This window comes from Pogoniulus pusillus, chromosome 4 (genome assembly GCF_015220805.1).
Source record: "Pogoniulus pusillus isolate bPogPus1 chromosome 4, bPogPus1.pri, whole genome shotgun sequence".
NCBI lineage: Eukaryota > Metazoa > Chordata > Aves > Piciformes > Lybiidae > Pogoniulus > Pogoniulus pusillus.
This window is the reverse complement of record NC_087267.1, coordinates 37,694,085-37,706,552: the sequence shown is the minus strand read 5'-3', so window position 1 is coordinate 37,706,552 and position 12,468 is coordinate 37,694,085. Positions and strand designations below refer to the sequence as shown.

The following is a 12,468-nucleotide window of genomic DNA, read 5'->3' as shown; positions in this document are numbered from 1 at the left end:
TTGGAAGAGACCTTCAAGATCATCCAGTCCAACCCAGCACCCAGCCCTAACCAATCAACTAGACCATGGCACCAAGTGCCTCATCCAGTCTTTTCTTCAAGACCCCCAGGGACGGTGCCTCCACCACCTCCCTGGGCAGCCCATTCCAATGGGAAATCACTCTCTCTGTGAAGAACTTCCTCCTAACATCCAGCCTATACCTACCCTGGCACAACTTGAGACTGTGTCCCCTTGTTCTATTGCTGGTTGCCTGGGAGAAGAGGCCACCCCCCACCTGGCTACAATGCCCCTTCAGGTAGTTGTAGACAGTAATAAGATCACCCCTGAGCCTCCTCTTCTCCAGGCTAAACAGGCCCAGCTCCCTCAACCTCTCCTCATAGGGTTTGTGTTCCAGGCCCTGCACCAGCTTTGTTGCCCTTCTCTGGACATGTTCCAGCACCTCAACATCCTTCTTGAATTGAGGGGCCCAAAACTGGACACAGTACTCTATATTTCTAGGATTTTGACACAGCTTAGTTCCAAGGCCCGAAGAACGTGAACTCCTGAGCAAACTCATCTTGAATGTTTCAAATCAGCATACAAAGAGACAAAAAAACCTCCACCCAACAACAAAAACCTAAACCAGCAACCAAACACTTTTTTTATACCTTAAAAGAAAGCTATCAGTCTAGAAATGTCACATTTTCAAATGCATAAACCTGAAGTTAAATCCCTAATTCTGTATATAGCTGCTTAAATAAATGGCTGGGTCTGTAGAGGTGTTGAAAAATCTCTGCTCCTGTAAGAGAGAATAAAGTTCTTTGCAGGTTAAAATGTTAATCCTTTGTTAATTTGGGGATCCAGAAATTGAGATTTCCGGGTTTTCTAATTTAACTTAGAAGTGGCAATTAATTCATCAGTATTAGAGCCTAGTTAGATGTCTTTCAAGAAAATCCAAATATCATCAGAGTAATTTACTTTCTTCTCAAAGCACTTCAATTTGACAGAAAGTACCATATGTGACAGGAACAGTGTGGTCGTATTTAATGCATTGCTTGATCTTTGTTCAGCCTTTGCCTTACTGTAATAGTTCCCATCACAATCATATTTTCTGTTCTCTCTCACTGTTATTGCAGCAGATTTCTCAAATAACACTGTACATTATTTTAGTGTATGCCTTAGCAGTGTAACTTATTGTGATGATGATACCATGCTTTGGAAATGACTCCACACACCTGGAACTTAGGTTATGGACTTTTAGTTCCAGGGCTGGAACTGTAATGTCTCAGCAAGTCTTTAAACCCAGCTTTATTAATAGATGACTTTGCACTGTCCAGGACATGCACTAAAGCTTCCTGAGGGAAAGAAAAGGGCAAAATCCAGACTAGATGGGAAGCATTTGGCCCAGCAGGATGTTCCCGACATTTCACCCTTAGGGTCATGGTTCAGAATGTGACTTCCAGGCAGAGAAACCTGTGGGGAGGGACAGGATCTCCTGTGGTACAGGAGCTGTCACCAGGTCATTTTGTTGTTAGTGGGAGTACATTTCCCTGTAGTTTGGGGCCGTTTTAAGGTCAGAAGTCAAATATCTACTGCTTTTGAGTTTAGCGTTGCTCACGCAATTGATCATGTTTGTTCCTGTGCAGGCAGAGTTAGTCATTGAAAAGAGGGAGGGTGCTGTGGTGGATGGAGTTCATTTAAAAAAAAAGTGGAGCCATCATCTGTTCATAATGCTTTAAACTGATGAGTTTTGCTGAAGCTTAAACCAGATATTTATTTCTTAAAAAAAAAAAAAAAATCCTATGTGTTATATTATTTATAGAGTAAGTGTCAGGACTGCAAAAAAGAAAATGCTTCACTCCCTACAAAGCCATTCATTTTGCTTCCTCATGCCTCTGAAAAGTATCAGCCCCTCTGCTGCAGGCTGCAACTCCAGATCTGCCAAACTGCCACCACCTTTTGCAGGGGACAGAACAAGCCATATGGTCTGAAGTGACAGAGTAGGTGCAGATCACATTTAACTCTTCCCTTCCTGATCTATTCATACCTGAGGGTAAAAAAAAAAAAACAAACAAAAAAAAAAAAATCCACTGAAAGGCAAAAGCAAATTCCAGTTTCTTCAGTGGTTCTTATGCTTTCCATAATCCTGCTCCACAGCCCTGGTCTCTGTGTTCCTGAAAGAACCAGTTTAACGTCTCCTTATAGTTTGGTATGTATTAGATTTTGGCTCATTCTTTGATCAGATATTTTGCTAGGCACAAACTTGTGACCTAGCTCCCCTATCAGAGCAAAGAGATGTTGTTTTCATTCCGCAGTTTAGCCAGACTGAGAAGATATGTTTCAATTTACCCAAAATGTAAGTTTCCACATCTTTTTGTGGCTGGAGAGTTTTGCATCATGATGGCAATTTTCTTTTTTGCAAACATCTGGTCAGCAGCATCTTGAGGAAAAAGGTCAGAGCTTCTATGAGAGTTGAGTAAGGAAAAGGACATACACCAAGGACTGATTTCTAGCAATACCTTCTGTCAGAGAATCATAGAATCAACCAGGTTGGAAGAGACCTCCAAGATCATCCAGTCCAACCTAGCACCCAGCCCGAGCCAGTCAACTAGACCATGGCACTAAGTGCCTCATCCAGCCTTTTCTTGAACACCTCTAGGGATGGTGACTCCACCACCTCCCTGGGCAGCCCATTCCAATGGCAAATCACTTTCTCTGGGAAGAACTTCCTCCTAACATCCAACCTGTACTTCCTCTGGCACAACTTGAGACTGTGTCCCCTTGTTCTATTGCTGGTTGCCTGGGAGAAGAGGCCACTCCCCACCTAGCTACATCTTCCCTTCAGGTAGTTGTAGACAGCAATGAGGTCACTCCTGAGCCTCCTCTTCTCCAGGCTAAACAACCCCAGCTCCCTCAGCCTCTCCTCATAGGGTTTGTGTTCCAGAGGAGTGTAGTTCAGTATTTGAATCCTTAGGTCAATGAAAAAAGAGCTTAAGAGAGTGATAAAAATAAGGGGATACTTATTCTGCAGCCTAAGAACTACTTCTAGCTCTCATATTTTCACTCTTATTTTATTATATGATTCACTATCTTCCCCCCACTTTTTTTCTTATTTTAATACATTGGGATTCTTAAAATCAATATTTAACAGTCTCCTGGGATAAAAAAAAACAACAAAAATTCATCACTCTGAACTGAAATATATCACATGACGCTTCTGATTTGATTTGCACATACTGAGGGATGAAACTTTAAATGTAGTCTCAGCATAAGAAGTTAATTTCACCTTGAAGGTAACAGGGATCGTGCTTTTCCATAATGACATTGTAGCAACAACACATTCTTCATTTTTCCTGTGGATTCTTGATAAATTTAAAAATATATTAAAAAAAAGAAAAAAAAATGGGGGGAGAGGAGCCCAGAGAAGCAAACTCTACAGCTGTGTTGAACTTCAGTTATTTTCTCAGTACAATATAAACAGTCATATGTGACAATAATGCTGGAAAAAAAGAACCAAAACTCCTAGGATGATCTAGGATGATCTTTTTTGCCCTGATCAGATGATGAGGATGGAGGAGAAAACAATAGAAAAACAAAGACAAATATGAATTTTCAGCAAGTGATCCTCCCTTTCCTCTCTCCCCCTCTCAATTTGTTCAGGGCTTGCAGCTAACCCATGATTAGCCCAGCTTTACCTCTGGCATTTTTTCACATGTTGATTAATGGGGGAAGGCAGGCTTTGAAGCTACTTTCTTCTCCCAGACAGGTGCAGAGTTTTAACTGTGAAAGAGTTGACATGTGAATTATTTGTAAAGAGGGAGCTATCTAAACACATCATTAGCAAAGGACAAAAGGCATTGACCTAACCTGGTGCCACAGCACTTTCAAATCCTTGGTTGTTTTCCAACTTACTGATTGTTTAAGGATTTATCATCGTTATTGACAATGCCTGTTTTCCCTGCATTGTTAAATTCAGGTTGTGAAAACCAAGTGTTTGATTTGTATGGAGGTCTTTTCCCTTTGTCAGATACTTCCAGTTCCTATGATATGTGCTACAATTCAGGGAGTGTAAAATGTTCTTATGGTGAAGCACGAAAAGAACAATTTGCTGGTAAAATGTTGTTAAAAAACTTCTCCCACTCCACAATAAAAACAAGTGAATGGTAATCAATAGCCTAATTTGTGTGGTTTAGAATTTGCTCCCTACTGAACAAAATTATGCCACTAATGTTTGAGTTTTATTCTATGCTCAAATTTAAGCACAGAGCAGAAAGCTTTTATGAATTAGAACCTTTGTGCTTTTGAATTGTTAAATTCTATTTACACATATTTTAGGAGCATTATTGACTGTGACATGGAGTGGGAAACAATGAATCCACAGCTGACCAGAACAAAATGATGTCTTTTATCTAACTGATATTTTCATTCTCTTCCAAATTTAATAAAATATGTTTTACATCTATGGGTCAGGAACCAAACAGCACATTAAGCATTCAAGTGAAAGGTTAAAGATCTACTACCAAGTAATGAAATGCCAGGTGTTTATGAAACTCCAGAGTCCTGTGGGGGTAAAAGTAGAGAGGAAGGACAGGAAGACTTTTGAACCTATGGGTAAAACAACATAAACAGGATACCAAAAAAAGAACGGAGGGGGAAAAACTGTAATGAAGTGTTGCTGAATACGTGTGAAATCAGAGCCATAATTTCATCCTGCCAGGGGATAAGAAAGGAATGAACAATGAAGGCACAGAGATGGAGAAGGTGACAGTCACTGTAAATCAATATCCAAGGTTAACACAGAACATTCTGTTAGAATGCTACTTCATTAAAAATAGGAGTCATGATGGACTGGGATTAAGGGACACAACCAATTTAGACTCCAGTAGCTTTCTGTGCAGTATCCCAAGGCAGATGGGGGTGCAATTCCATCAGTTAACACATTTACGACTAGAAAGTGATGGCTGCTACACAAATGGTAAATAGTTATGAGTAGCAGGATGCTGGACTTGGAGGTCCAGTGATCTTTTCAAGTCTAGATCTGCCATTATTCTGCCTTCCTTTCACTGAAAATAGGCAAAGCTCTAGTGAGGGCTCCTTGGACTGGTGCCCAGCCAGTTGAAACAGCCAGCTGGAGATCTTCCAAGTGTGGGAGGTACACAGCTGTCAAGACGCTCTAGACTACAATACTGGCAGAGCCACCGATAGGCAGATGCTACTGCTGCAATTGGATCAAGCCCTGAGCTCAAAGAGATCCGTCCTGTTTTCACTCAGTCAATGTGGGAACTTTGTCTTTGCATAGTGCCTTATGAAACCCAAATGTCTGGAAATTAGCTGCTTCTTCCCATCCCTGAATTTCTCAGACTTGAGTCTTCATGTTGACATGCAGCCTGGGCAGAAGAAAGAAGGGCTTCCTTGTCAAGCCTGCAAATACTTCCATCTGGTCCCTGCTCCTGCTTCTCTCTGTGGAGTGCAGTACCACAAGGAAGCACCTGCCCTAGACATATCTCTGCCTACAGCTACTTTTTTTGTGGGTTCATTTGCATGTATCATGCTCCTGATTTTACTGTAAGAAAGGTACATTTGCTTGGAATGAAGTGTCACTAGCTGATAAAATTGAGAACTACTGCCCTGTGCTGTAGATTCCAGGGGTGGAAAAGTGGCCATTTCTAGTCTGTCACTCTACGCTTTCCTGTGCTTGTGGCTTGACCATGATTTCTCTGGTTTAAACTCAGTGTAGTAAATCAAAAGTAGACCGTACTTATGTAGCACCTGTTGTCAGAACAATCGATTTTCCAGGAATTTCCTGAAATTAGTATAATTTCATCCTGCTAGTGCCAAGTAGGCATGCTTATATACAACCCTGAAGCTCAGGGTTGACCCAACAGTCAGCTGATAGCAGGAGCAGGAAAATACTTGGTCACAAAACCAAACAGTCAGAGCAATGTTTTAACCAGACTTCTATAGCAGCTTTTTGTCTCTGAGGAAGTTATATCAGTGGTCATACACAACCTATACGAATCCATCCACATATCCATCTACCTATATATCTACCTAAATACTTATCTACCTACCTCTCTAGCTTATATGTTCCTGAAGACTGTTAGAGCTAATACAGTAGCAAGATAGAATCATAGAATCATAGAATCAACCAGGTTGGAAGAGACCTCCAAGATCATCCAGTCCAACCTAGCACCCAGCCCTATCCAATCAACTAGACCATGGCACTAAGTGCCTCATCCAGTCTTTTCTTGAAGACCCCCAGGGACGGTGCCTCCACTACCTCCCTGGGCATGAAGACTCTCTCTCTCTCTCTCTGTGCATGTGTTATTTATATATGATTTGCTTTTTGAGATCTTGAGATAATCTTTCAAACTATTTAACTTTTCCAAAGTAAAGCTAAAAGCCCTGGGAGGTCACCTCATCCATCTCTTGCTCCGAGAGACTTGAAGATAAACTACTAGTGAGTTAGAATCATAACAGATGGAGAATCATATGTATGGATGTATTTTTTTTCCCATGGAGTAAAAGAGGGAATCACATACAGATTTTTTACATAAAGAAGCAGTGTGTAGCTTACTCAGTGCGAATAAATCTAATTTAGTCATATTTTTATGCCTCCCTGATCTTCACCCTCTGAAGCTTTCTGGAGGGTCAGATGTGCACTCCGGGAAATTTTCCAGATTCTCTGCTGGTTTCCTCTACTCCCACTCCTTAAACCCACCACTCAGCCTTGTGTTGAAGATTTTTTTTCTACGTTCTGACAATGCCACAGCAGTGCTGAGGTTGCATTTGAGCGTTTGGCTTTGCTGCAGGCTGAGTGAGCAGCACTCTGGGTCCTTCGGTGCTGTTGTGCGCTGCAGCCTCTGCGCGGCAGCAGAACATAGCATGCTTATGAGGTGACAGCTTTGGGACGTATCCGGATCACTTTCAAAGCAAATGCTGGTGTTGGACATTGGGAGTTAGCTATCTGCTTTCTGCTTCTACCTCTGCTACTAATCTTTGTACAATCTTTGCCAAATCACCTACCTTCCTTGATTTCCAGCTGCAGAAGTACACAGATGCCCAGTGCCCCTTTCTGTCATGTTTTGTTTGGGTGTTTTGCTTGTCCGGGTTTTTGTTTTTGTTGTTATTATTATTATTATTATTATTATTATTATTATTATTATTTTAACTTAGATTATACTGAGAAAAATTTTCACATCACTAAATATGTAACCTACTTGACAGTGTTACTACTCTAACATGCATCTGCTGGTTAACATGAGATTATGCTGTATTTTTTGAGCTATTTCAATTTGTAAGTGAAATTCCACGTTGACAGACATCTCTTACATGCAATTTCATTATTTTCTTGGTTTGTTTGTTTTTTTCTCATAAATTCTTCTTCACAGCTCTTAACAGCAGAAGAATTGTACTATTTTGGATTAATTTAGCCTCATTAGATGCTTTTAGTCACCTCTCAGTGAGGTCAAAGGCAGAATCGCAGAATCACACAATGATAGGGGTTGGAAGGGACCTCTGGAGATCATCCAAGTGCAAGGTGGAGGCAATCCCAAGCACAAATACAGGCTGGGCAGTGACTGACTGGAGAGCAGCCCTGAGGAGAAGGACTTGGGGTACTGGTGGGTGAGAAGCTCAACATGAGCCAGCAGTGCGCACTTGCAGCCCGCAGGGCCAACCAGATTCTGGGCTGCATCAGGAGAAGTGTAGCCGCCAGGTCAAGGGAGCTGATTCTCCCCCTCTGCTCTGGTGAAACCCCACCTGGAGAACTGCATCCAGTTCTGGAGCCCCTATTACAAGAGCAATGTGGACATACTGGGGTGTGTCTAGAGAACAGAGGGCTGGAGCATCTCTGCTATGAAGACAAAGCGAAAGAGTTGGGGCTATTCAGTCTGGAGAAGAGGAGGCTCCCAGGTGATCTTATTGTGGCCTTTTGGTATCTGAAGGGAGCCTACAAAAAAGCTGGGAAGGCATTTTTTTAGGCTATGAGGTAGTGACAGGACTAGGGGGAATGGAGCAAAGCTGGAGGTGGGGAGATTGAGACTGGGCATGAGGAGGAAGTTCTTGAGCATGAGAGTGGTGAGAGCCTGGAATGAGTTGCCCAGGGAGGTGTTTGAGGCCTCATCCCTGGAGGTGTTTAAGGCCAGGCTGGTTGAGGCTGTGGACAGGCTGATCTAGGGTACAGTGTCCCTGGGCATGGCAGGCGGTTTGGAACTAGATGATACTTGTGGTCCCTTCCAACCCTGACTGATTCTATGATCTTGTCCAACCCCCACACTTCCATAGGTGCAGCTACAGCAGGTTGCATGGGACAGTGTCCAGACAGTCTTTGAATTACTGTAGAGACAGAGTTTCCACCACCTGTCTAGGTAGCCTGTTCCAGTGCTCCACTGCCCTCAATACAAATAAGTTCCTCTTGCTTAGACAGCATTTCCTGTGTTCGTATTTGTGCCCATTACCTCTCATCTTGTCACTGGGCACCACTGAAAAAACACTGGCCCCTTTCTCCTGATACACACCTTTTATGTATTTATAAGCATTGATAATATTCCCCCTCAGGCTTTTCTAGGCAAAAAAGCCCCAAGTTCTTCAGATTTTCATTGTAAAACAGATGTTGTAGTCCTCTGATCAACTTTGTAGCACTTTGCTGTACCCTTTCAAGCATTTCCCTGTCCTTCTTGAAGTGGGGTGTCCAGAACTGCCTTTTGTAAAATCCAGTTGAAAAAGGTCTGAAACACTTCATTGTGCTTTGAAAGTCAGCAGCAGTATTTAGTTTTGGTGTAATAGGGCCTCATCTAACAGGAAAAGCGTATTGGTATAATGTGTTTATACACAGTATGTATACTGGTATATATTACAGATATTTCAAACAGAGGAGTTAAAAAATGAATGGGATTTGTGACACTACATAGCTCCCCTTCCTTGAGAAATGTAGTCTAACTTGTCGCATTATGGTGTGATGAGTGTTAGTGTCTGGTCTTTCAGCCACACAGCATGTGTCTTTGACTACTGCATGATGAGATGTCAGTGATACTGGTAATGTAGTTCAGAGCAGAACTGAGGCATTGAAAGGATATTCTTGCATCTGTCCCAGTTGCACATGTCTCACCATGTGGTGACACCTGAAGGATGGCATATGGCATGTGCCAAGCCTTTTCTCCAACTCTCTATAGCACTGACGTTGGTTCTGGTTTTGTTGATGAAACTCACCTATTGTATTCTCCTTTGCCCAACCTCACAGCTGAAGGCTGACGAAAGAATCATCAAAACAGAGCATGGGCTGCTGATCCGCAGCTTGCAAAGACGGGATGCGGGAGCCTATTTCTGCAAAGCCCAGGAGCACACTTTTGTCCATACCATTGTAAAGCTGAATTTAAATGTCATTGAGAACGGGCAAATGGAAATCACTCAGAAAACTGAGGATGAGGAGGGTCGGATCAGAGATTTGCTGACAGAGTCACGGCTGAGGTACAAGGACTACATCCAGCTCGTCAGCAGCCCCAGCTTCAGCCTGGATGAGTACTGTGAACAGATGTGGCACCGGGAGAAGCGGCGGCAGCGGAACAAAGGTGGTGCCAAATGGAAACATGTGCAGGAAATGAAAAAAAAGCGAAACCGCAGGCACCATGAGCCAGCCAGGCCACCATCTACGTAGTTTGTAAATGTTATTTAAAAAAAGGACATTTTCCACAAAGAAAAACCCTGAAACAACAACAAAACTACAACAAACAAACAACCAAACACACAAGCAAAACCCAAACAAAACCAAAACAAAGCAAACCAGTAAAAACAGCATACTGTGTTCTGGTTTTGTACATCTTGCCTATGACTTAGTACTGCTTCTTAATGAAACCAGATAACTCAGCATCACTATTAATCTGTATGAGACTCTACAATGGGATTCAATGCCAAATGAGATGTTCCTATTGGAGTACCACGTACCAGGCAATCATTTCAAATGCATTCATTAAAAGCAAACAACGTACACTTTTAGCTAATTTCTGGCTAACCTTAGGCTATGTGAGCTGTGTTCTGTAATGCCTGCATAATTTTCACCTAGGATTTAGTATCCATGTTCTCACTCACTGCCATATTCCACCCCAGAGGTGGCTGCATTTCAGGGGAGGACAGATGTATTTATAGTTCTTTGGCATCTTTCTGAATAAGAAGCATGGTAGAAATGTGTGACAGATCTGCAAAAATACCCACTAATTTACCCACTGGGCTTGTATAGAGAAACATGAGTGGGGTTTGCTAGCACAGAGAGGCACAGCAAAAAATCAAATTAAGTATTGGCTTAAGGAAAAAAAAAATCATTCTCCCCATTAAAAAAAAAAAAAAAAAAAAAAGAAAGAAAAAGAAAGCATAATGATAATTTCAGGGAGGGGGAATTATCGAGTGTTGCTCTTTAGAATTTGAGTGGCCACAGTTTGCAGCCCATCTGCTGAAATGAAATGTTGACTAATCAAAACTGCCAACAACTTGCTTGGGAGTAAATATCCTAAGTAGTGCATGGGAGGGACGTGCACAAATCCTATTAGCAAATAATGGGATTCCTGCCTGCACCTCTCCTCTCTCTCGAAAGATTTGACTTTGTCTGTTTCTCTGGACCTTTGTTAGCTTTGTCTCATGCAAAGGAAAAGAAAAATAAAAGACAAAAACAAAGCTGAAATAAAAGACGATGAGGGAAAATATTTAGTGGCTGAGACCAGTGCTCTTGACACAGAACTGACATTCCTCAGATGTGTGTATTCTTTGGGATTTTCTCCCAGAGGTCTTATATATTTTTCAGTTGAAAATTTGCATTGTTGGAATTAACATTTTTATTATAATTAAATAAAGTAAGAGATGTCCGTGTGTAAATAAAACTTGTAAGTTAGAAATTTGCTGTATACCATAATTTCATTTGTAAAGTGTACTTTGTTCCTTGGTTTATATTTTGAGTTTAATAGTGTAAATCTTTCTATATAATCAAACAAACACTGGCTTCGCTCTTGTGTATTTTACATCATTGTGATTTTATGGCATTTATTCCTGATATGCAGCAACAAACACAAGCTCAAAATCAGGCCTACTGTCTCTTCCCATGAGTCACAGCCCTCTTGTCGTCTCTTCCATCTAACCTCCCTCCGTTTTGCCTTTCACGCCTTTTTGAGTGTGAAATGACAAATTAGCCACTTCCACACATGGAAGAGAGCTTTGATGGATACCAAAACGACAGACTCTGCTTGTTTCTCATGCATTCTACAGATCTTGAGAGCAAAGTCTGTGGGAAACCCGTGTAATTGGTGTGCACCTCATTAAGGAACTGAAAACATTGGCTCTGGAAGTTGTAGGTTTGCCCTTGCCCATGCTAGTGTTTGCGTGCGCTTTCTGTCCCTGGTCTATAATCGTGTAGATCCAATTTGCATCGTTGTTCATTTCCTCTCTGTTGAAAATCAGATATGGCAAAGTGTTTGTCAGATTTCAGAAAGGAATCTCAGCTTGCCCACGTTTCTTGTAAACCCTGAAAGCTGAGTTTGCATATGTTGTATAAAAGCCAGCGATACCATATGTCATTAATTTTAGACGCCTTTTTGATAGGAGATATATGAGTTAATTAGGAGATATTAGATAGCATGTGTACAATGCTTTGATAGTGTAAAGCACTGAGTGCTAAATATTGTAAAATATGTCTGTGGGGAGGAGGGAATTACCCAGCACAGGACCTTAAATCAACAGAGAAACTGATGCTGAACATACTAACCAGTTGTGCAGTACTTGAGAACACACACAGATCTTTAGAGCTGCTTTGTGTTTCTTTTCCCCCTGCAAATAGCGTTGGCTAGCCATTTCACAAGAGGCTCATCATTTTGGTACCTCAATTTTAAGACAAATTAAGGCTATTGAAAGAGGGTATGGGGAGGGTGGTGGTGGGTGGAATATGTAGTAAACTACTAGATTTAAGGCCCTCTGAGACAGGGATACTCATTATTGCTGAAAGGTTATGTTGTCACCATAGGAGATTTTTATCAGTCCACAAAGTCCCATTTCTCTGACTTAGGTAAATTTACCTAAGGAAAATGAGTGGAAATACACCAAGGCTATAGAATAACAGGTGGTCTGCATTTGCATGCACTGACATAGGACCTTCTCCCCAGTGGTGACACAGTACTTCAATTATTGCATTTCGGACAACTCTCTTCACTGCCTATTTCATAAAACAAAGCAAAACAAGAACCAATTTCTTCTTCCATATGTTTTCTCCTCCATGAAAACTAAATCATATAATGTATGATTAAATATGACTGGAGGTATGTATTCTACAAATGAATGCCCCTCACTGACTTTAGTAGAAATCTGGGATGACTAAGGGTCTCAGTGCTGGGAGCATTAAATTGTTGAATTAAAATATTATTACTCTTAAAGCCAACTTTCATTTCTTTTATTTCAAATACTGTTGCAATTAGATTCTTCTTAAAGAAATTACCTCATCAGTCTGGGGTGCAG

General features: G+C 41.4%; 1 protein-coding gene across 4 annotated transcripts in view; it reads left to right on the top strand.

The window, feature by feature from the left end:
- SEMA3D (semaphorin 3D) overlaps window positions 1–9,701 on the top strand; it is a 141,969-nt gene extending 132,268 nt beyond the window's left edge. For all 4 annotated transcript variants that reach the window (XM_064142587.1, XM_064142585.1, XM_064142588.1 and 1 more), the window contains exon 18: window positions 9,221–9,701. In XM_064142587.1, coding sequence (XP_063998657.1) covers window positions 9,221–9,634 — 414 coding nt within the window. In that variant the 3' untranslated portion in view covers window positions 9,635–9,701. The remainder of the gene's footprint in view (window positions 1–9,220) is intronic.
- Window positions 9,702–12,468: the final 2,767 nt, after the last annotated feature.